At 34.4% G+C, this 25,346-nt stretch overlaps 1 protein-coding gene and 1 long non-coding RNA gene across 3 annotated transcripts; both read right to left on the bottom strand.

The window, feature by feature from the left end:
- Positions 1–1,367: 1,367 nt before the first annotated feature.
- LOC120081953 (subtilisin-like protease SBT1.1) lies at positions 1,368–6,687 on the bottom strand. Of its 2 annotated transcripts, none has more exons than XM_039037142.2 (4): positions 6,542–6,687; positions 4,897–5,144; positions 3,885–4,395; positions 1,368–3,131 (listed from the first exon to the last, which is right to left on the bottom strand). In XM_039037142.2, the coding sequence occupies exons 2-4, from the start codon at positions 5,135–5,137 to the stop codon at positions 1,580–1,582; spliced, it is 2,304 nt and encodes a 767-aa protein (XP_038893070.2). In that variant the 5' UTR covers positions 5,138–5,144; positions 6,542–6,687; the 3' UTR covers positions 1,368–1,579. The 2 variants fall into 2 exon arrangements, with proteins under 2 accessions (XP_038893070.2, XP_038893069.2); XM_039037141.2 differs by having other exon boundaries at positions 4,897–5,163; positions 6,542–6,685.
- A 4,312-nt stretch (positions 6,688–10,999) lies between these two features.
- LOC150035039 (uncharacterized) lies at positions 11,000–16,086 on the bottom strand. Its single transcript, XR_016530939.1, has 3 exons — positions 15,858–16,086; positions 15,059–15,242; positions 11,000–11,648 (listed from the first exon to the last, which is right to left on the bottom strand). It is a non-coding gene; the product is annotated as an uncharacterized LOC150035039 (long non-coding RNA).
- Between the last annotated feature and the right edge of the window lie 9,260 nt (positions 16,087–25,346).

The raw sequence follows: 25,346 nt of genomic DNA, 5'->3' as shown, positions 1-25,346 counted from the left end.
AAGTGGGGTACCTAGCTACAGGAGTACCCTTGATAGACTCACCTGTGTGAATGTGGAAGTGAGGGTTGCTTCCTATAGTGTTTTTAGGAAAACTCTCTAGAGCATTCACTAAATCGGGATTCACGTGCTAGGCCTTAAAAGCACGGGCTTTCATACTACACCCTAATGATACTCTATGTGAGATGCTGTTAGAGATAGAGTACAAAACGAAGGGTTACTTTAGTATATTAGAATCATCTACACTATGTAAAAGTTCAAGTCGTAAGACATTTTTGCTTATGCACAATATTGTGTTGACTAAAATTGCTCGATGAAAGTGGGGGATTGTTGGGTACAAATTTATATTTAAAACGATCTATTGATTATATTTAAAACGGTCCATTGATTAATTTTAAAACGGTCCGTTGATTATATTTAAAATGGTCCGTTGATTAATTTTTAAAACGGTTCGTTGATTAATTTTAAAACGGTTCGTTTCGATGTTCAAGGCCTATAAAAGGCGAGGCCTTCAACAGTTCGTAATACACAGAATTCATTTTCTAAATTCCCGCTTCATTTTCCTCTCCTCTTCCATCTTAGCTTTTTGAGCAGTGAGTTTAGAAAGGGTGTACGTTCCGATTGGTAACGGTGCATTTTCGATCGGTTTTCATTTGGCTGTTTTATCCTTGGGACGACGTGGTAATTTTCAAACCTGCTTGCACACTTGGGCAGAGCCGCGAAACGTCTTAAAGAGAGCGAGCTCTGCAACTCTATAACAAGTTTCTGTTTTGCAAGTTTTGCTCTTCACTTGACTGTCGTACCTTGACGGTTTACAGTTCGTCGTTCTAAAGGCCCTGCCATTTCCAATATATATCATACATAATTTGCCATATATACACATGTATATTTAGTTATTTTGCAAATATATTCTTTATATTATATAACAATTCATGCTAACACGATAAATTAGAGCATAAACTACTTTTTGAAATAAACTCATATACATTTGAAACTGAACAAAAATAGATATAAACCACAAATACAATATGTAATACGCGTGACTTTTATGTGTTGTCGGTGGTGGATAATGGAAAGAAAAAATGGGGTTATTAAGGAATGAGAAAAATAAACAATTTTGGGGAAAAAAAACAATTTAATGCACATCATTTCCATATTTTTTCATATTTGTTTATTTTAAACTTTATTTAAATGCCTAGAAATTAATAGGCATGTTATGGATTTTTTGACTTATTTATTATTATTTTTTTTTTAACATTATAATCCAATAAGCAAAAACAATGGATTTGAGACATTTTTGTAATTCGGTCTATTTAATTAGGCTACCAGCGTAGAAAGCCTATTTTCTAAACTACAAGAATTTACTCAGGTTTCATAGTAATCTATCATTAATAACTGAAAATAAGATACCATTTTAGTAATTTATCAAGCATAACGTTATTACATAGTATGTGAACATTTCATGGAATGACATTAAAACTTCCAAGGTTTTAAGGCTTATAAATTAGTTAAAACTTAGGTCTTGGCAAAATATATAAGCTGAAATGAAATACTCCAAAGTGCAGCCACATCATCGTCCTCTCTATTGCCAAGTTACCGCGATAGGACTTCTAACAGCATATTTTCCTGAGAGCCAAACAAGATCTCCAAATGAAAACTTACTCAAAGCTTCTTTTCCTCCCAATGCAACAAAACTCACTTGGAAACTCAACTTCTCTCCCAAGCTCCCAAAACTCAACTTCTCAGGCTTCACAGTAATTCTTATTCCTTTTGGATTGTTGATTTTAACAGTGTAATCACTTCTTGGGATACCAACATTTGTCACTGTTCTCTTGGATGTAATGGAAACATTTTTGGCCTTCTTCTTCATGAACACAGAGAAAGAAGGGTAGTTCAAATCTCGTGGCTGAAGCAATGTTCTTTTTGATGAACATGTGAAATTCCCTCTTGAAACTAAAGCAATTTGTGTTGAGTTATACTTCAAGCTACACAGGTAGTTTATGTAGTCTTGGGGTGTGATATCGTAGACGAGCCCTGGGTCGGAAGCTTTCTCGGGATCGACATGGCCAGAGCCGAAGGCAAAAGGGTCTGCAGGTCCACCACTAGGATGTCCGACGTCGGACACGAGATTCATTTTGTTGTCAGTAACATAAGCTGTAGTCATTAGCGCGGATTTAATCGCAGCAGGCGACCAATCTTTGTGAGCCGACTTAAGCAATGCAGCTAAACCGCTAACATGAGGGCAAGACATAGAAGTTCCTGAAATGATATTGAACAATACTCTTCTTTTATCAGAATCGAGTTCACTTGGGCTCACAATCGGTGGCCAAGCGGCTAATATATTAACACCAGGTGCAGTTACGTCTGGCTTTATCACATCCGGTCCAACAAAGCTTGGCCCTCGAGAAGAAAATGCAGCCACTCTAGGCGCTCTGCTACCGTATTTAGTCCCTTCAAATGCCATCGAAGCTTTCGCTTGACTTTTTGAGGAAGCTATATAGTCTAAGATGGCTTTGCCAGCTGAAGCTCCAAGAGTAGTGGCTGGCAAAACATGAGGGTCAGCAAAAAGCTCTTCGCCTTCAAATTGTGTGTTGATTAGAATCATCCCAGCTCCTCCTGCTAGTTTCACTTGCTCTCCTTTATCAGTTCTTGAGTTTGATCCTCTTTCACACAACACAATTTTTCCCTTCACCATTGTTGGATCAAGTGAACCAGCAGTGCAAAAATTTGTTTCTTGTCCATCACCAGCAGTATTGTTATAGACAAGTGGGAGATAATTTATGTTCTTGCCATAATACAAAGAAGAGCCTTCAAAAACTTGTCCATTTCCAAGCTTTACAGTGGTTGGGAAAGTTCTGTCTGTGTAGCTAGCAGCAACTGTCATGATCCATGGGGCTGCATTACCAACAGTTGAGATAAACGGGCCAGAATTACCAGCTGAACATGAAACAAAAACTCCATTTTGAATAGCACCAAATGCGGCTATGGCAATGTTATCTCTGTAAAAAGAACCAGCACCACCGCCCAAAGAGAGCGATAGAACATCGACTCCATCGGCCACGGCGCTGTCCATGGCTGCGAGAATATCGGCATTTGCACATCCCAAGGGCCAACATACTTTGTAGGCTGCGATCCTGGTGTTCCGAGATTTTAAATGTCAATGTCAATGGAAATGCACAAATTTAAATTAATAAATTAAAAAACCCTTGTGATAAGAATTAGATTTAGATTAGTACTATTTCATTTGATATTTTTATGAGCAACACTGGGAGCAGCTTGGATAGCATAGGATTGGACTATTATTTTGCAGTCACCCAAATCACACAACATAAAATATTCAATTTTTCATTTTATAGATATAAAAATTTTGTAAACTATGTTTTGGATTGAAAAAAATTGGATGCAGTCTAGGATGCACCCAATTATTATTCAATTCTTATTTATATAATTTTTTTTAAGAAGTCATGAACTTTAAGCAATGTGTTGGGATGCTATTAAATCTTTAAAGAATGTGATGGTGTCGATGGATTTAATATCCGTATTTTAAAAAGTGTTAAATTTGTCTATAAACTCTAAATTTTGTGTCGAACAAGTCTACCTAACCAGAACAATAATAAATAGCGTGTTTTATTGAAGTGTTAAACACAGTTAAAAAAAAAAAAAAAAAAAAAAAAAACCTATTCAAAATGTTTGAAAGTGTAATGACTAAATAAATCTAAATTTATGAAATGCTATGGTACCTAAAAAAAAAGATTTGAAAATATATAGGGTGTAAATAGACACAACCCTAAAGGTTGAAAGACAACTTATAACTTAAGTTCATTGTTATATACTTTGTGTTTATGGTATTATTGACTATGTCAATACCAACAACAGAAATTCAATACCTTGAGGTGTACATCATTCCAGTGGCTACTCCCATGCCTTGGTTAAAAAAGCTTGCTTTGTTTACCATACTTCCAGCAGCAGTCGAAGCTGTGTGTGTCCCGTGCCCATCCGAGTCCCGGGGCGATCGGAACGTCCCTGTTTCGTTCAATGTACCAACGATGGCCTCGTAGCCTTTAATATAGGCACTTGCTCCAATGAGCTTTTTGTTACAATTTGAAGGTGAGAACTTTGGGCCTGCTTGACAAATGCCTTTCCATTTTGAGGGCACAGGGGACAGACCCTTGTCTTGAAAACTTATATGCTCAGGCCAAATGCCAGTGTCAAGCAAACCAATAATTATATCAGAAGCTAAGTTTGAAGAATTCCAAAGGCCATGGTCTCTTTCTAGGCCAAGAAACTGAGGGGAGTGAGTGGTGTGAAGCTGTAGTAGTTCATTTGGAGTGGCTGCTAGAAAGCCTGGAATTTTGCTTAAAGAATCAAGTTTTTTTCTGGAGAGCTTCGCAGCAAAACCTGAAAATTAATCGAGCTGTTAAATTTCTATTAGAGTAGAATATTTATATTGATAATAAAAGATATCAACAAAATATTACTAACGCATCAATTAAATGTGTGTTTTGATGTTACCTGATTTAAGGCTTTGATGACATGTTAAGGAGTGATTCTGAAATAGTTTTGTATTTTTAAAATTCCTCTAAAAATGCTTTTAATTATTAACATCAATTTTAATAATATAAAAATTATATTTAAAAATGTAGAATTAAACTATCTAAAAAAACTCCCAAACATATAGTAAATCACTCCGAAGTGTTTATTTAAAAATGAGTAGTAAGAGAGATTTTTAAAACTTTTGTAATCAAGAGAGATTTGTCCAAATGTGCTTGTTGTATAATAAGTGTACTTAAAAATCGCGTTCATCAAAAAGTAACGCGAAAAATATATACATATAATTTATCAAAATTTTTATAAGATTAAGTCTTAAATTTTCATCAATATCGACATTTAAAATCTTACCTGAAAGGGCAGTTTTGTAGACGTAGAGAATCTCGGCAGTGTCTGATGCTTCTTCTTTGTTTTCGTCGTCGAGAGATGGGAGTTCATTGAGTGAGTCAATCATGGCTGTGTACCATTGTTCTGGGTTGGTGGTTGTCATCTTTGTCGTGTCCATGTGAATTATGTATGTTTGTTGATCCACAGCAGCAGTTGCAATTGCAAGCATTATTGACAAGAACATCCAAACTTCTCTAAACCCCATTGTGTAGCTGTAAAACAAAAGTAAAACTACAACATTTGAGTTTAGCAGTGAACTCTAAGTGAGGTCTAATGTGATTTTAAACGGCTGGGGAATACAACCAAAAGTCACAAATTAGCTAGATAAGAGAATAACCATGTGTATATAAGTAAGGACAACTATTCAAGAAGTATGAGATGTTATGAAATCGCCAAATAAAGATAAACATAAAAATGTAAACAATAAATAATTGACATGGAAAGCTACATGGTTTACTAACAGTGTGTTAGCTATGTCTATAGACAGAAGGAAAGAACCGTTTATTATTCGAGAGAATAATTCAAATTATAGATCAGATACACCTATTGCTTTAGAGAGTTTAAATAGCGCAATTTTCTAAACCCTAAGATCAAATCATATATAACGTAAATGTGACGTACAAATACAATTTAAGTTTCAATGGCATTACCCCCAAACCTTCATCAGGACGATTTATATCCAAAGTGAATAATATCATACTATTATAGAGATACTTGGAGGGTCGTTGCCCTCACATAAACATTAGAATTTTCTTAGTCTCTTTATTTTCCTTTGAAATACTGCACCACCACGATGTTATTCCAAGTACTATAGAGTCTCTTCTTAAATAATGTTCAAACATCTACTTTCAGTCCCATCGAGAATACTCTTTCACTAGACAACATTACTCATTCTAATAGAACACAACTATAAATCACATTAAGGGAAAATATAATTGTGTCGACCAATTTATCATTATCGTATTCTTAACAATCCTCCCTTCAAACGAATATCTTTCAAGCTTTCAATTTATTCCATTCTATTTGACCATCATCTTGTCTAATTAAATTTTATTTGTCTAACGCCTTTTGTCTGTCATCTTAGAAATTCATCCACAATGTGGTACGAATAAACATTATGTCTCTATGCTTCATACTTTTGTTTGGCACCTAAGGACTACACCAATTTGATTATGTTTTCGACATGACAATAATATGCCAACTATTATTGAACAATTGACCTCTCTATAATTCTACAATTATATGATACTATCTACATGAAATAATATATAAAACTCTTGTGGTTTTACTTCTAGCTTTACACTCAAAAGTTTTCATATCAATTGACGAGTGTTATTATATATATTCATGATCTCTCCATTATCTAGTCGATCAACGTCAAACTTCCATCCTACTCTTACATAAAAACTTCATCTAAAGATGCATGCAGCAAAAACATTAGAAGGGAACCTTCATATTATGAGAGAGATCTTTTATATCTTTTTATCACTACAATTACATCAAAAGCAAACAAAACATTATATTATAGACACATGCATTAGAAGAAAAAAAAAAACAGCAAAACAAGCTTCATTTTTGAGAGATCAAAGAGAGAGAGAGTTTTACTCACTACTATTCTTGCTTGGACCAGGTATAGATGGTGCAGTTGAGAAGAAGAAGAATATATCAACTGGCAAGAACAAAGGTTCCTATATATATACAAAAATGTGAACTCTATAATATTGAAGGACTTTTTCAATAGTGATTAATTTACACAAAATAATGTAATCATTGAAAGGTTATATGTTTGAGATATTCCCCTATAGTGGTAATGTATTGCACGCCTTTCCACTATAAAAAAATTATTATATCCCATTTTGTAAAAATCCACCAAAATGGATGTCTGTCTCAAAAGACAATGGAATTTACACACCTTTTCTCCAATTCCCCATGTTGTTGCTTTCTTAAGTCAACTCTCTCTTCATTTGAATTGATATTTTGGGTTCAATTTTCCACTTATATTGGATGGTTTTTATTTCTTTTGTATGTACCCCAAGAAAAACAATCATACTTTTTTAGTACTTAGTGTGTGTGTAAGTTTTGTATAATGTAAACAATCAAAACTCAATTAATTTATTCTAAATTAATTAGTTTCATGCAACCTCTTCTATTGTGATGGGGAGGTGTTAAATTTAAAGAAAAATACTTGAGTTTATCCTGTGCACGGCCATCTTTACGTTGTCTATTCAAATATCCAATCACGAGTTACAATTTAACGACCTTTTTTTTAAAAAAAAAAAATATTTTGTTGATGTTTTTCCTTAACAATTGGAGAGGATATATGTAACCAGATCTCAATCCATTTGGTTGCACTCCTGAATATCATTGTAAGCTTAATATATCTCTCCATATTTATTGCAATGGTTAGATACAACCTACATTTCATCTTAAATCTCCATGCAACCCCCTTTAGAAAAAAATGTTTTACTTTAATTGGACAACTAAGTGAACTGCATAAAGGTACATGTAATCCAGCAAACATCTAAGTAATTTCACTTAATGCAATACAATAATAGAATAATATTATTTATTTTAGACCAAGTGTGAATTGTTCTTTTTTTTGTTCCATTTACAACAATAGATAAATGAATAAAAGATGTTATTTTTGCTTATATATACCAACAAGGAAGACTCCCCTAATGCTTGGACCATAGGATAATAAGTGTAGAATAGAAAAATGAAGAGGAAGAAGGTCTAATTAAAACCAAAATGGCCAATTGCAATTTCTAGTTTGATTCCAAAATGATAATTCATTTTCTATTACAATCAAAAGGGTTATGTTTAAAAGAAGTTGGTCTAAGTAGATAGAGTTGAAGAGATCAGAACCCTAATAACCTTCTGTGGACCAACACATGTGTATATGTGTTAGTTGGCATTTGGCCTCACAAAGACTTTAGATCCTTGTGGTTGAAGTTTTATAGCTTTGAGTCCATTTCAAGACTCATATATATGGTGCAGTTAATAGTAAGAGTGAAGTTAAAGAAGTTTGCTATCATGATATGTACCTACTAGCTGACATTAATGTTGGGAATTCAAGATGCCCAATTCTTTTGTTCATCTTCTTCATGTTAAGAAAGATGTTTCTTTGTTTTTTTTTTTTTTTTTTGTTGGTTACAAATTACTTTTGATCCGTAAATATTCAATAAAGTAATAATTTAGTTCCTAAATTTTAGTTGATAATGATTTATGGTGGGTTTGGAATGTATTTTCAAATGTTTAATTTTAAAAATAAGTCATTTTAAAAAAAATAGAGTGTTTGGCAACCACTCAAAATAGCTTTAGAATAGTATTTTCAATCTTTTTTGTCAAAAGTGTTTAAATAAAAATGAGTTTTTTAAAAAACTTTTTTCTCCGGTCAATCCAAACGAGTCCTTAAACCAGTGACTTTAAAATTTTTAATCATTTAGTCCCTAGACTTTAATAATAATTTAGTATCTATATTTTAAAAACTGTATCAATTTAGTCCCTAGTATGAAGGACATCTTAAAAATTAAGTAAGAAATTTTATTATGTAACGATCTAATCTTTATAGTTTATATATAAAAAAAAGGAAAAAAATGGATTTTTCTTATCAATTTAACTGTTTATATGTGTAAGAGATTTCATTAAATTCTAAGAATATTTTTTATAATGAAAACAATTTTTTCACAAATTGTAAACTATAGGAACAAATTTCTACCTATTACATTATGAGAACCATCGTTACAAATTTGAAAGTATAGAGAAAAAAAAATCACCAACAAAAGTTTAGGGACTTAATGAATGTTGAGGGACCAAAAATGATTTTTAACCTTCTTTTTATGGTTAGTTTGGGGAGTTACATTAATTTACTAATTACTATGATTAAGAGTAGGGATAGAAAACTAAGCTACATATCAGAAGCATTATCAATGGAATCTTTCATTTTATATTTTTTTAATTTACTTGGTATTCTTTTACAATTGAGAACACATTTTTAGGGCTCATTTGATTAGATTTTTTCTTGTTTTACTTTTTTTTTATTACTCTTTTCTTTTCATTTTATATTTTTTAATAAAGAAAAGTATAATTGCACTTAACTTTTATTTTTTTTTTCTTTTCTTTTATTGAGAAAAGAAAATATGTATGGCGAGCCTTTCTTATTTCTTGTTCTCTACCCTTTCAAATGAAAAAGTAAAATATTTTATATGAATAATTTTGGTGCTATATTTATTTCTCAATAATTAGTTTGCAATCTATGAGTAAAAATAATAAAAATAATTCTCTTGTTTATGTTTTGGAACAAAAAATGAAATAGAAACTATAAACAAGAAAAAAAAGTGATTTCCTTTTTTAATATTGTACACAATTTGGAAAACATTTTTGAAAATGGGAAAAGAAAGGCGTGAATAGTTACTAATATAAATGCTTCATTTTAAGGGGAAAAAAACAAGAAATAAGAACGATACCAATTATTTTTAAGTTAAAATATCATTTTAGTTCCTATACATTAAAATATTTTCAATTTTAGTTTTTATAGTTTCAAATGTCTAATTTTAGTCCTCATACTTTTAGAAAATCTTAAGTTTAGTCTCTCAAAGTTAATTTTAAAGAAATTGATTAAACAATAATAATAATTTTTATGCAAAGAAATACAATATGCGGACATATTTTTTTGAAATTTATAGTGAAAATGTTAACGAAAATCAAAAGTAATGAAAAATCCACTATAAACTAGTAATATGGACTAAATATAAGATTTATTTAAAGTACAATGACTAAATTTGGACATCTAAAAATATAAGTACTAAAATTGAACAATCTCCAAAATATAGGGACCAAAATCATATTCTAACCTTATTTTTAATTAAATGCCCCTAACTTCCCTCCCTTATTTTGTCTCCATCCATGTTTTAGGTTTTCTAAATTGTTTTAGTGCTATTAATTTTTTCAATTCTCTCTCTAAATAAAATTAGGTGATATTATACGTGGTATTTATGTGAGTCAGAAGATCAATAATCCTATGGATGATACACAAACACTCAATCACCGTTATTGATGCCAAAAATCTAGATCGAAAAAAACACACTTGAGCTTTATACGAAACTAATATTTAATTTGTTTGATGAAGAGCCTTTTTAAGGCCCTGGCTTTTTTAACCTAATCTTGGAATAGAAAGGACCTTTTCTAAAGAAGAAAAATAACAAAGGAAGAAGCGTAGTGAACAAAAAGAGTTGAGCGTCTAAGAGAGTCTTGCAGAAGTCACATTCGTGCAGTAGATTCAAATTAACCCTCCTGTAGTCAATCCATTTAGCCCTCCCATAAACAGGGTTTCGGAAAATGGAGACCAACAACCACAACCACAACCAACTATACGCACCCAAAATCCTATCTTCATAGTTGAAGATAGAAATCGAGCAATCAAAGACTATGCAGTTTCTACATTCAAAAACTTGGACATTGGAATTCTGGATCCACCAATTGAGGCTCTAACATTTGACTTGAAGCCTCTTATGTTTCAAATATTGAACTCATTTGGCCAATTCGTCAAGCTACAAAATGAAGACACCCATAAACTGATATCACAAAAATAGGATATCATCCTCAAAGATTGGTGATAGTGAGTTTCGCTTAGCTATTGCTATACACTTACTAATTTTATTTAGGTAATCAATAAAAAAGGTTCATTGTGGAGGCTTAATTAAACAAGAAAACAAATCTTACAGATTCAATGAGCTTTATTTTAGGTGTTGTTTCTTATGGATTTCCAAACAATTATTAACAAACGAATTAATTATTTAGATCGAATGAGTCTAGAAGTCTATATTTAGGACATTCTTTTTCAAGCTCAATCCATTCAAACATAAATAAACCAAGGAACTGCTTCTTAATAGTTATACTAATGTCGCATCAGGTCCCCTCAAATTTTACCCCTATTATTTTCGAATTACTCACATGCATTATCAAATAATAGTTGAGTCAATCAGATTTTACCATTTTCTCTCTCACAAGCAGGAAATTCAACCCAATATATATTTTTTTAATGGCCGGTTAAGTTAAGCAAAAGGAATTTGTCCTAAGACATTAAAATTTAATCACCATAACAAATGACTCAAATTTGAATAATCTATTCAAATTAAATTCATAACATAAACAACACCTAGAATTAAGAGGTTTAGCTACTCATGACTATGAAAAAAAAATAGCTCTAAGACAGAATTTTATCATGGAACACAAGATGAAAATATGAATGGATAATTCAGTCTCCCTTCAACGTCACCGTGTCACGGTCTTAATCTTTAGACTCTTATTGTATAAGCTCTGCATTGATCTCCAGTAGTGGCTATCCTCTTCATATGGTTGATCTCTCCACTAGATTCAAATCCCAATCCCAAAGTTGATCCCAAAACGAGTAAAACGGTGAGGGCATACACTAACTTTTGTATCGTAGAATCACGACACTTTTGAGTAGAGCTGCTGCGTTATGCTATTCATCCTACACACGCAAGTTCAGACCACCATTGCACTCCCAAAAGCAGTGTTCTTGGGTCTCTGTCATAATGCAAAGTGTCGTTGCGCTCTCTAGCTTCTTTTCCTCTTGATTTTTGGCATTCTTTTCCCTTCCTCTTTGTTTGGTTGGCCATATAATCATTAAATTTGGATTTTTACACCAACTTCATGTCCATTTATGTACAAATTACACCTATATCTCTGGCTTCCTGAAATTTACTAAATAAATAACATTAAATCACATTAACTAGCAATAATAACTCAACTTGAAGGCAATTAAAGCACAAGTACTTTTCACCACTCCAAAATTGAAAATCTGCTAGTCCCGAGCAAATGATAGAAGTAAGAGTGATAGAAGTAAGAGATAAGAATGGAAGGAAAAACCATTCAAGTACTAAATAAACCGAATCTCAGACATGGATGCTCTAACTCCAAACTCATTAACTTCTCAAAATATATAACACCTATACACAGAAAAATTTATACACATCATAATCATTGAGAATTTCTAAAGCCAAGACTTTTTATCCTCTATATATGTGTGAGTTCTCTTTTAATTCAAAACTTGCAAACTTAAAGCTGACTCGAAGGAGTCTTTCCAGTTTTCCCTTACTCTGATTCAATGACCTTGCTAGCTAAACACCTTAATCCCAATGCACACTTTAGTTTTAGGCTAGTCAACTTATTGAACCAACAGTTTTTCAAAAGGAACCGTTATCCAGTTACACAACTTTTGTTTTGGCTTGTAGATAACTTGTAGAAATATAAGTTATTTATACCGTTTTATTTAGATTATGCGGAAAAAAGGAAAAAGTTGCGTCGACCGTATAAAAATTGGCTTAGAAACATAAAAATTGTAAAGTGTTGTAAGCACAACCGCTAACCCCATTGTGATGGCAAAATGGAATGTCCAAGTCTTTGTTTTTCAGGAAATAGGTTATCGCATGCGACAATCACTCGAGGACAAAAAGAGCAACACATTCGTATTGCAGGCGACGGTCAATCGAGAACGAAAAAGAACAATGCAATTGCAGCGCATGCGACAATCAATCATGGACGTAAACGATCAATGCATTAGCAGCGCATGCGAGGATCGATCATGGACGCAAACGATCAACGCATTTGCACCGCATGCGACAATCAATAAAAAGATCAACACAATTGCACCGCATGTGGCGATCGATCGTAGATGAAAAGGGCGACGCATTCACAGGGATTTCTGAAATTGTACAGCTTTTCTGTTGTACGATCTGAAAAATTGAATGTGGAGCAGGGCGGATGTTTCCACCAAGCCGTGGCAGAAAAAGCAGCTTTTCAGAGCAGGACCACTGACGCAGGAGGTGCCAAGGTCTATAAATATCTACATCAATTTCACAGAAAAGAGGCTGGTCTGAAGAGATAACTTAGAAAAAATCCGAGGAGAAAGACGAGACAAGACTGAAAGGGAAGTCTCTGGAGCAAGAAATTCATTCCCATTTCCGAAGAGAAGTTATGTGCAAAGATCACTTCTACCTGGAAAACAAGCCTGAGAAGGAAGTTCTCCACCACATTCCTCCCACACGTCGGCAAGCACATCGTCTCTGATCGGGATCCGTGTCAAGACATTGACACGCTTTCCTTATTTGTCCTCACTATCTATTTATCTACTGTATTCATTTCTAATCTTTCATTCATCATCTGTAACAAACGCTTATCTTTATCGTTTAATAGCATTATCATATTCATCGTCATCTCTCTGTTCTTCACCATATATTCATCATCCATTTTCTTCAACATGTGTAACTAATTCCCTAGGGTGAAGGGGAATGATTAAGCGAGTAAGTTAATCTCTGTTGAAGAAATCGACTAAGTTTAGCTAATGCGTGCTCAACAACATCTTCACCTGTGAGAGCAGAAGTGAAGATGTTATTCCACCTCTCGAAAGAAGGTTGGAAGAATGCGTTAACTAAAGCGAGAAATATTTCCAGAGATGGAAACAACCTTGCGTTCATAACGTTCATCCCTGATTCATCATAGACATATGGGAACGCGGTCGATCGCTGAGAGGTGTAAGCCAAGGGAAAGCGGAACCTTAGTTGCGTCCTCAACAGGATTGACAAACTTGCGATGTCCTTTCCCCTAACCTATTCTCTTTCTGATACATTTCACAAGACTTGTCACCGCACTCCATCCGATACTTGCACATCTTCACAGTCAGCCCATTTATTTGTTTATCTATTTGTTTATTTATTTACTTACCTTATTTTATCACCGCAATTTATTTTATCATCGCATTTTATTTGGTTATCACATTTTACTTTATTACTGCATTTTTTTTATCGCATTTTATCTTTCCAAACCAATTCATTATTATTTTGTTCCCGGTCGCATATATCACATTAGTATCGCATTAATCACTACAATTTCCGTGTTCAACCTCAGACCACTCTGAGAAACTTGCGTTGGAATTATACTTGGTTCCAGCGCAAGAAAACTTGTGACACGCGCACCCTACACGAATGCATACTACGAATGCATCTAAGAATCACCACATACATCATTTTAGAACGTACTATCGCATTTATTACCGCAAAGCGCATACACATCATCCACACGTCATCACACTACTTCACCTCATCATCCACTCTATTCTCCATTTCCCATCTTTGCGGCGGCATTACCTTCATTCCGTCCGCCGCAATTCCATGTAAAATTCATTCAACAAGTGTTTGCGCATATATACAATTCCAAGCTTACACTTGCCCACATAGGTGTCATGCGAGACATTCAACTACGAGCAGTGCAACGTTCTAAGGTGTCTAAACTTACTCACTTTCTTAAATACTTTCATAATAAGTGAAACTACGATTGTCATAGTCGCCCTTGATAACTAGCACTCTAAGAAAGGTAGAGTCCTCCTTTTTACCGTTATCATTCTTTTATATATTTTTTTTTTTCCAACATTGCTAGTTACACATCAATTTCAGCATCTAATAGCAACCATCAGAACCTTTTGAGGTGACATCCGGATTAATTCACATTGAAATTCACCTTTTAATTAAAAGTTCTAAATTAGAAGAGACATTGTGCGCAAATAGACAAAGGAGCCGAAGAGAGATTGAGAAGAACTCAAATCAAGAGTATGCTACCCAACATCCATTTCAAGGCATGACATGCATTCAGAACAACTAGATCATCCTTACTAGAGCATATAACTAGAGATATTATTTGTTAAGCATTAATTAAAATAGTATCTAGCTAAAATTTTACACTTTCAAATTTCAAAATTTCTATATCTTAAAATCATACAATTGATTACCATGCATCAATCATTATGACCAAATTAACGTGCATAAAAATTTAACCAAACTACATAAGTTCATAGTACGAGTACACCCCCACATGAAACTTAAAACTGTGCATTGTACCCAATGCATGAAAATGAAAACCAATCATACAATATATGTATGATACAAGCCTGAGCATAAGTGAGATCCACAAAATCTAGCTAGTGAACTCGTACTAACAAGTACTGGGCCATGAAGATAATCAATAAATTAATAAACCATGAGCAATCTCATTATCAATTTATTCCAAACAAATTGAAGAAACAATGCACAACTAAGAACACTTAGGTTACCTCCCAATAAGCACTAATTTTTATGTCTTTAGATTGACAGGACATAGGTCCTCTATACGCCGCTCTCCATAATAATGCTTCAATCTTTGGGCATTCATTTTAAATGTTGTTTGCAGCTCCACTGCTCCATGTGGCTTAACATCTTTAACCGCAATAGGTCCAGACCATCTTGACCTAAACTTTCCTGAAAACAATAGAAGATGAGAATAAATAATAAGACTTTTTTAACCAGGAAGAAAACTGGGCAAAATTCTTTGATCATGCCATCTCGTCATTCGTTCCTTATAAAGCTTAGCATTCTCATATGCTTGGCTCCAAAATTCCTCCATCTCGTTGAGCTACAGTGATCTATGCTCCCTTGCTTTCTGTTGGTCAAAATTTAATTTTTTTTATAGCCTAATAAGCACGATGCTCCAGCTCAATAGACAAATGGCACGCCTTCCCAAACACCAACTTGTACGGAGATATACTAATCGGTGTCTTGAAAGTTGACCTATAAGTCCAAAGAGCGTCATCAAACTTAATGGCCCAATCTCTCTTGTTAATTCGGACCATCTTCTCCAAAATTTGTTTAATATCCATGTTTGACACTTCAGCTAAAGAGTTACTCTGTGGGTGATAAGCTATAGAGATCTTATGCTTAAATAGAGTCGATTTTTCGTGAAAACATGAGATTGTCTTGCATTTTGTTTTTCAGTTTTTAAGGAAACAAAAACAACAAAGAAAATAAAAATAATAATGGATAAACATTATAGGAAGCATGCTTTAAAAGAAGAAACAAAGAGATAAAGCAAAAAACCTTTCTACAATCCCAAACTCTTCACGTTTTTTCTCTCCTCTTCTCACAAATGTTTCTTCAACGAATAAGGGACACCACCGCAAGTACAACTTGTTATTCCCTAAGAATCGAAGGGTAGAAGAGTGGTTTCTATCACCATGGAGGAGGAAAAATAATAGAGAATTGTTGAGCGACAAAAATTTGAAAGGAAGTCTAGATTGGAGGCTAGGGTTTTTCACAATGAAATTCCATCCCCTGAATTGGCTATAAAGGGATATTTATATGTAGAACGGTTAACCTTTTCTCCAAATCTTTTCCAATTTACCTTAAGCATGATTAATTAAATAATATTTATTCAACTGATTAAAATACCAATTAAATAACCATATATATTATATCCAATTTAATATATAGTTAATTAATTAATAAATAAACATCACACGTTTATTTGCTTTCACCTCTAAAAATTAATCAATTAATTCTTCATAAATCTATTCATAAGAATTTAACATTTGAATCTTATTCAAATATTTCTCTATTAATTATAGATCACATCTATAATTAACCATATCATATAATCTCATTAATATGCAATTCCATCAATTGACTTGAACAATTCAAATCATTCCTCTTATCTATCCTTTAGTAGGCTAAAAAGTGGACCTTATGGACCTATAGATTAGAAACTCTAGTGATATGAGATTAATTAATCAATCTCTTTAATTAAATTAATAAATCTTTATTAACTATCGGTTTTTCCGCTAAATGTCGATAGTTGCACTCTTCGCACTATAGATATATATCTGTGCCCACGGATATAACCAATCAACAATGAGTTGACCATTCACAAATCACTCATAACTGCAACTAGGTCAAATAACAGTTCTACCCCTATAGTTACCTCTAACTCCTTAAGTACCATTGATTCATCTAATGAACAAAAAACTTATAGTCCAACTATAAACTAACACCTCTCGAGCCAGTGAAAGGTTGCAAGACCGAAATCAGCTATTAAGGGAGGAATTTATCCAATTTTCCTAAAGATGGAAGGAGTGAATTCCATCTTGTATAGTTGTGTTCCAAGCTTCCTACTCGGACAAGTCCCTAAAATGGTAGGCTTGTTGAGTTGGCTAACAAGGCCACCCTTACCCATGCAAATCAAAGGATTGCCCTCATTTCATGAGTTCATAACTTACTCAGGATTAAAGATCAAGTCACCTATGGCCATCTTAGTGAAATGTAAGTCTCTTCTAGTAATGACGTTATATAGAGAGACTATTCATTTCATGGTTCGATCTTATACAAACTCTTTGTATAGAATACCTTTGTTTGCATGTTTTTCACATGAATGACCATGATTTGATCATTTGTAGCACTTTACAACAATTGTAACATCTACAAAGTGGGTTGTATTTGTACTGTCAGTAACATAAGGTACCCAGTTTTATCCATCTACTACATACCATTTAGGCTATCACTTAAGCATGATCCACCTGAATGTCTCCATATACATGTTTGAGTTTCATAAAATAACCTTGGATCTTAGTTTATTGGATAGAATTAATGCAGTCTAAACGTTAATAAAATACCTCTTATTTTATTGGATATGTGATTTGTATTTACAAACTACAAAACATATGAGATTTAATGTATCAACTCCAACAATCTCCTACTTGTCCTAAAGCGAGTGAGATTTACATTATCAAATACAATGCAATAAGTGGAGTATATAGTATCAAATACCATAAGTGGGATGTACAATATCAAATACAGTAAACTAGGGCATACAATATACCCAACAACATCTCTCACTTGGCCTAGATTAGGTGACCCATATCTCATAGACCCATTTTCTCTAGGTGACCCTAAAAAACTTTAGCCGTGAGAACCTTTGCAAATGATCAGCAACGTTGTGCTTCGAGCCAATTTGTGTGATAGTCATATCTACCCATTGCACAATTTTTCTAATGAGATGATACTTACGCTTCATGTGCTTTCCTCGTTTGTGACTAAGAGGCTCCTTAAAGTTGCTACTGCACCACTGCTATCACAATAAAGAGTGACGAGCAATATCATGTTTGGAACAACTTCCAAATCTACAAGAAAATGTTTGAGCTATACAATTTCCATTGCAGCTTCACAAGTAGCTACATATTCTATCTCCATCGTGGAATTTGCAATGAATCCTTGCTTAATGCTACGCCATACTTGCTTGACCACTGATCCTAATGTGGATTTCCTGGAATCTTTCTCAGTCTTAAAATCATAGTCAGTGTATCCTGTAATGATCAAATCCTTAGCACCATACACAAGCATATAGTTTCTAGTTCTTCTTAGATACTTGAGAATGTCTTTAATCACTATCCAATGATCTAATCCTAGATTGTACTTATACTTACTGACCATTCACACTGCATGGCAGATATCGAGCCTAGTACAAAGCATGGTATATATAAGGCTACCTACCGCAGATGCATAAGGAATCTGTCTCATCTCCTCAACCCCTAAGGTGTCTTAAGACCCTATTTCTTAGACAGAATAATTCCATACCTAAAAAGTAATAAACCTTTCTTGGAATTATTCATCGAATACTTGACAAGCATTTTGTTAATATAAGATGTGTGAGACAAGTCTAGCATTTCGTTTTTATGATCCTTTATTATTTGGATGAAGGATCTCTTACCGAAGAGTTCCATGAGCGCATTCGGATCGCTCTAATTTCACAGTGACCGAAATAAAACAATATACATTCAAAGATACAGTTGTGCGAACTAACAGTCAATTAAAGGCATGCTTTGAACAAGAAATAAACGAGGGAGAGAGTTGCCATACCAATTGAAGATGTTCTTCAAACTTCGGAACTCAATGCGGCGAAAACCTCTACCCGATCAACCAACACCCGAACAGATGCATCGACTGCAGCAGCACGAACAACCACGAACTCACGAATGCAATGGGGACAACACCTCCAGAAAAGAGTCCCAAGTATTCTCGAAGTGAGAACCTAAAGCGTGGTCTTTGGTGAATTTGGTAGAGGAAGGATGACGAACAGATTGTGTAGATGATAAGCAAGTGGGAGGGAAAAAGGCGCTATCGTATAGCACGATGCTTATCGTTTAGGAGAAACTACACGATCGTGTAGCTTTTACAGAATGATCGTTTAGGAAATGGTATACGATCGTTTAGCAAACTCGGCACACACTACAATTATTTAGGGAAGCTATTCGATCATGTAGAAACTAGTGTACAATCGTTTAGGCACGAGGTGGACGATCGTTTAGGCGAAGAGTGACTATCATATAGGTTCTCGAAATACTTAAGCGATTGATTACTTTTCATCAGTGCGATCTCTTTTTCTTTTTGGACGGATGATTCAAAATGAAAACCATTTTCATTTTAATTCATCAGTTACAATAACCGACGCTGCCCCATTAACCCATGTCTGAACGTGAAAATTTGGCTTAATTATCATATAATTAACAAATTAATTAATCATAAAGAGAATCATATTATATTTTTATCCTATAGTTTGATATCACATATCTACTATAGTTTTTCTCCTCTACTTGATATAAATCATATTTATATCTAATTTCCTCCAAAATAATGTATCTCATACATTTAGCTAATTATATCATATATAATTAACCAGTCCAATTATATCATATATAATCGAACTTCCTCTTGTCAATTTGAACATTTCAAATTAACCCAAACACTGATTCTCGACTTTATCCAAGCTACCCAAGAGACCTAATGGACCTGTGGCTCGAAGCTCCAACGGTCCGTGTATAGCTGACTAACCTCTTTCGCCACGAGATCTACCATTCGTTAACTGTCAGGCATTCCACTAAAGACCAACAGATGAACTCTTCTTACCACAGATATATTTCTGTGTCCATCAGATATAACCAATCATGAGTATGATGAACCTTCACAGATGCTTGTAAGTACAACTGGATCAAATTACCGTTTTGCCCCTGTAATTACATCTCACTCCTTAAGCACCACTAATTCCTCTAATGAACAATACAACATAGTCCAACTATGTGTGAACACCTCTCGGGCCAAGAGAAGGTGTGTGGCGCCACATCGTTCAAGCCTTGGAATCAGTACTTAAGGGAGCTATTTATCTACTTACCCCTGCCTCGGGGAAGAAGTGAATTCCATTTTGTATAGTTGAGTTCACAGCTTCCAAATCAGACGATTCCCTAAAATGGTAGGTTTAAATCGGTGACCTGGCCACTCACACCCATACAAATGAAAGGACCGTTCTCAATGGCAGGAGTTCCCAACTCACTCAGGATTGAGGTCATGTTACCTTTTGTCATCCTAGTGAAGTGAAATCTCTATCATTAATGGTGTTATATAACGAGACGTTAATACTTCGTGGTCAGGTCTTATACAAACTTTTTGTATAGGACGCACCTGCTCGCATGTCTCCAACATGAATGATCAGGATCAGACCATCTGTGACAAGTCACAATACTTGTGTCCATTCCACAAAGCGGGCTGCATCCGTAGCATTACCAGGATAAGGTTTCCCTCCTATATCCATATACTACAGACCATTTTTGTTATCACTCAAGACATGATCTACTTGTATGTCACCACATACATGCTTGAGTCATATACACATAACTAGGGATTTTATGTTTATTGGGTTGTGATAAAGCAAATAAAACAAGCAACTGAGCAAAATACAAGATGTGAATTAAATATCATATATTATACAACACAAGCATTCGTACAAACTGTTTACAAACTATAGGACATGAGACTTTAGGGCATCAACCCCAGCATTCGTACAAACTATTTACAAACTATAACTGTTTAACCATTCCTTAATTTTTGTCAGAAAACCTACATCATTCCCAATTAGTAGGATATCATCCACATACAACACCAAGAATGCTACTGAACCGTTAATGAACTTCTTGTAAACACAAGGTTCATCAACATTTTGATTAATTCCATAGGTTTTGATCGCAATGTCAAACCTCATATTCCAAAATCGAAATGCCTATTTCAATCCATAGATTGACCGATTTAACTTGCAAACTTTTTGCTCTTGATCTTGTACTATGAATCTTTATGGTTGAGTCATGTATATTATTTCTTCAAGATTACCATTCAAAAAGACAGTCTTGACGTCATTTGCCATATTCCATAGTCAAAATATTTCGCAATAGACAAGAGAATTCAGACAGATTTTATCATACCAACAGGTGAGAAAGTTTCTTCATAATCCACCCGCTCTACCTAGGTATAACCATTTCCTAATAATCAAGCCTTGAAGGTTTTCACCTTTCCATTTACACCTCTTTTCCTCTTGTAGATCTACTTGTAGCCTATAGGTTTTACCCCATCAGGTTGGTCTACAAGCTTTCAGAAAGAATGGGAGTAGTAGACTCAATTTCTTGATTCATGGCCTTAATCCATTCATCCTTTTCAACATCTTCCATTGTATTTTTGTAAGACAATGGATCCTTAATGTTATCATCTTGTATGATACTTTGAGTTTTAGTTAAACCCAAATAATGAGTGGGTTGAGTTCTAACCTTCCCACTACATCGAGACTCCCTCAACTTTTGAGTAGGATGTGTTTTACTTGATGAAGCAATATCAACAAATCCTGTTGAATTCTTTTCTTCTTCAACAACTCTTGTTGAAGTTTCAGTAGTGTCTTTGGTGAGTTAATTCAATACAATCATATTCCGTGATTTATGCTCTTTAATGTGTTCTTGCTCCAAAAAAGTTGCATTTTTCAATACAAATAACTTCTTCTCTTGTAGAACACCTCTCGTTTCCTTGGAATAGTCTGGAAATAGGCATAATTTTGAATGTGGTTCGAAATTCTTCGAGTTTGTCACAAGCACGTGTGTTGGATTCCTCCAAATCATGAGATGTCGTAAACTACTTTTATGACATCTTTAAAACTCAAAAAGTGTTTCAGAAACACTCTTTGATGAATCTTGATTCAAAAGGTATGTTGTAGTATCCACTACATAACCCTAGAACGAGATGGGAAGAGAAGCATTCATCATGGAACGAACCATGTCTAACAGAGTTCTATTTCTCCTTTTTGATATACCATTCAGTTAAGGTGTACCGAGAACTAAGAGTTGAGATTTGATTCCATGTTCTATCGTATAGTTCTGGAATCCTACATCCATGTACTCTCCACCTCGATTTGATTGAAGTGTTTTTATCCTTTTACCTAACAAATTCTCAACCCCAGCCTTATACTCCTTGAACTTTTCAAGTGTATGAGACTTGTGTTGCATTAGGTAAATGTACCCATACCTAGAATAATAGTCGATGAAAGTGACGAAGTATTCAAAACATCCCATTGCTTTAACATTCATTGGACCACAATGGTTTGAATGTATAAGCTTCAAGGGTTCTTTGACTCTATAACATTTTTAGTAAAAGGTCGTTTTTCCATTTTTGTTTCAAGACAAGACTCATATACCTATAAACAATTTTCTTCTAACTTGTTTGGAAGTCCATTCTTAACCAATCTCTCAATCTTATTGAGATTAATGTGACCTAATCTTAGATACCAAAGATGAGCATTTTATTTTGGAGAAACTTTCCTTCTTTTGTTTTAATTCAGGACTTAGTTTTACATACTGACGACCTTCGTACGTATAAGTTACTTTCATTTGTTGATGAACATATTTCAACACCATTTTTTGAGAAACGCATTATCACAAATAAATGATATATTATAAGAATGTTCTAGTAGACAAGATGTTGAAATCAAGTTTCTTTTAAAGTTTGGAAAAAAATACACATTGTCCAACAATATGAATTTAGAATAAAAAAGTAACTTAATGCTTCCTATTGTTACAGTTGAGACGACCTCACCCGTTCCTACCTTAAGAGTTATCTCCCCATCCTCGAGCTGCCTCCACAAATTACTTTCATGTAAAGAAGTGCAAACATGGTTAGTGACTCTTTCTTCTTCCACTAAGCATGTTTCAAGAACAAGTAAATTATATTTACATTTTTTGTTCTTCTTCTTCTTGATCAAATAAACTGGGTAGTTCCGTTTCCAATGCCTATCCTAGTTGCAATAGAAACAATTTTCTTTTTCACCTTTGACCTTTTTCCCATTATGAGCGGCAATAAGTGGATTAACTTTATTCTTTCCTTTACCACCCTTTGAAGGATCCAATTAAGAGTCCTTCAGCGGAAGTGGATCGTCCAAATTCCCAAAATTTAACATTGTAGAATTTTACAAAGAAACAATAAATATTATGCATTTAATTAAATAACTACAGCATGCTGGGAAAAACAAACAGAAGAGAATAGATTTGGTGTTAGAACCTTTACCTTTGAAGAATCCAATCTTCATGTCAAATCCTCTTCAAAAGGGCACCACCACATGGCTACCACGGTATTCTCAGGGATGAGAACCCAATAAGAGTCAACTCTGGCTATTCTGATTGAGAGGGAACGAATTTTCTTAATAGATAGGAGGAGGCGGAGGGATTGGGTTTTTCACGAAACGTTTCTGTTTAGAGAGAAACTTTGTATCCAGTTTCCACAAAATTGCACATAATGAGGTAACATATCCCACTCTCACGTCTGAGAGTGCAAAAGGTGGGGAGAGAGTTAGGACTCTCTCCCATTATTAGTTTTTTTTCTAAAATAAATAAATTAAAAAAATATTTATTTAATAAAACATTTAATATAGTATATATATATATATATATATATTAAACTATATGTTATATCAAATATAACATATAACCTATAGTTTCTATATTGTATCAAATACAATATAACCTATAGTTTCCTTTCTCTCACCAATGACATTCAATGTAAATCACATTTACATTAAATTTAATAATATGAATCCAATAATTGATTCTCATTAATTCCCGTTGAGCTATCGAGGGGACCTTATAGACCTGTAGCTTGAAACTCCAATGGTACGTGAATAATTAATTAAACACTTTAATTAAATTATTCACCATTCGTTAACTGTCAGACACTCTACTAAAGATCGACAGTTGCACTATTTGCACTTCAGATATATTTTTGTGTCCATTGGATATAACCAATCAACAGTACAATGACCCTTCACAAACTGCTTATAAGTACTGCTGGTCCAAAATTACCATTTTACCCCTGTAGCTACATCTAACTCCTTAAGTACTACTGATTCCTCTAATGAATAATAAATCATAGTCCAACTATGTTTAAACCCCTCTCGAGCTATGAGAGGGTATGGTGCCACATTGCTCAAGCCCCGGAATCAGTCCTTGAGGGACCAATTTATCTACTTGCCCCGACATTAGGGAAGGAGTGAATTCCTTCTTGTGTAGCTGTGTTCCCAGCTCCCCAATCAGACGAATCCCCAAAATGGTTAGCTTGTTGAGTTGGCGATCTGACCATTTGCACCCATACAAATCAAAGAACCTCCCTGATAATGGGTAGAAATGAATGTTATTAAAATGCTAAGTTCTTAAACAATGCTGGCTTGCGTTGATAAAATATGTTAGATTGCGTCCAAAAAGCATTAAGTATATAACAATGCAGTCGCATGCGTTCATCGCATAGAAATAGTTAACTTTGATATTTTTATGCAGAATATGCATTAATGTAGGGCGAAAAGCGCGATCACAAGAAATCATTGGTCGAGCGCAGCATTACCGTAAGGCTTTGCGGTGATTTGTGCTCGCAAACATCTGCTCAAGAAGGATTACCGTATAGAGTCGGTGCAATTTGGTGGGCGCATCTGGTGAAAAGCATAATTAATCACGATGGGACAAAAAGCTGATGACGGTCGAATCTGAATTAAGTTGACAAGCCCCTAACGATAACAAGTACATTCAGTTTTTCGGTGACAAATATTCGGCGCATCAGTCAGAGAATTAAAGCCATCCCATCTGTGCAATCATAAGAGAGAAGCCGCTTTTCACCCTGAAGCTCTATAAATACTGAAGGCATCCTTCAGAAAAGGGGTTCACTGGTTCACGAGTTCGGATACTTAAATAAATTTCTCCATAGTTTAGCCTTGTCCATAGTTTCCCATTTTATTTTAAGGCGGAGCAAGAGAAGAGCCGAGATACCGGAAGATCGCTCAGGGAAACTCGAAAGAAAACCCAAAGGCATAGAAAGCAGAGAGTGGGCCGACTCTCGCTAGAGCGAGATTATCTTTTGAACACGAGTAGAAAAGACAGTGTAAAAGCCTTGGAAGCAAGAGATTACTACCAGGCTCTTTATTCTCTTCTTGCATTGTTATTTTGTACTTCAACTCTATATTTAAATAATGGAAGTTCTTATTCCGCATCTGTTCACTCTCTTAGCATGCATGAGTAGCTAAACTTATCGAATGGGTTGAGAAGAACTAAGCTAACATGTCCTAGGATCTTCATCGCATGCGATTATCTTGTTTTATGTTATGCTTAACATCCCTTTAGAGCTACTCGAGAAAGAGTCTAAAGAAAGAACCTGAGACTTGAGAAAGATAGGTTAGAATCTAGACTCGAGAGA

The sequence above is a fragment of the Benincasa hispida genome, chromosome 7 (genome assembly GCF_027475165.1).
Source record: "Benincasa hispida cultivar pf3 chromosome 7, pf3_genome.v1.1, whole genome shotgun sequence".
Classification (NCBI taxonomy): domain Eukaryota; kingdom Viridiplantae; phylum Streptophyta; class Magnoliopsida; order Cucurbitales; family Cucurbitaceae; genus Benincasa; species Benincasa hispida.
Note: the sequence above shows the minus strand (reverse complement) of the source record. Positions and strands in the feature narration are given on the sequence as shown.

Bases quoted from the DNA above. Each gene is read 5' to 3' on its own strand.
- LOC120081953 (XM_039037142.2), bottom strand. From the start codon at position 5,137: ATGGGGTTTAGAGAAGTTTGGATGTTCTTGTCAATAATGCTTGCAATT. The intron at 4,396-4,896 runs GTAAGATTTTAA...ATTAATTTTCAG, and splicing joins CTACAAAACTGCCCTTTCAG to GTTTTGCTGCGAAGCTCTCC. The intron at 3,132-3,884 runs GTATTGAATTTC...TCGGAACACCAG, and splicing joins GGAATGATGTACACCTCAAG to GATCGCAGCCTACAAAGTAT.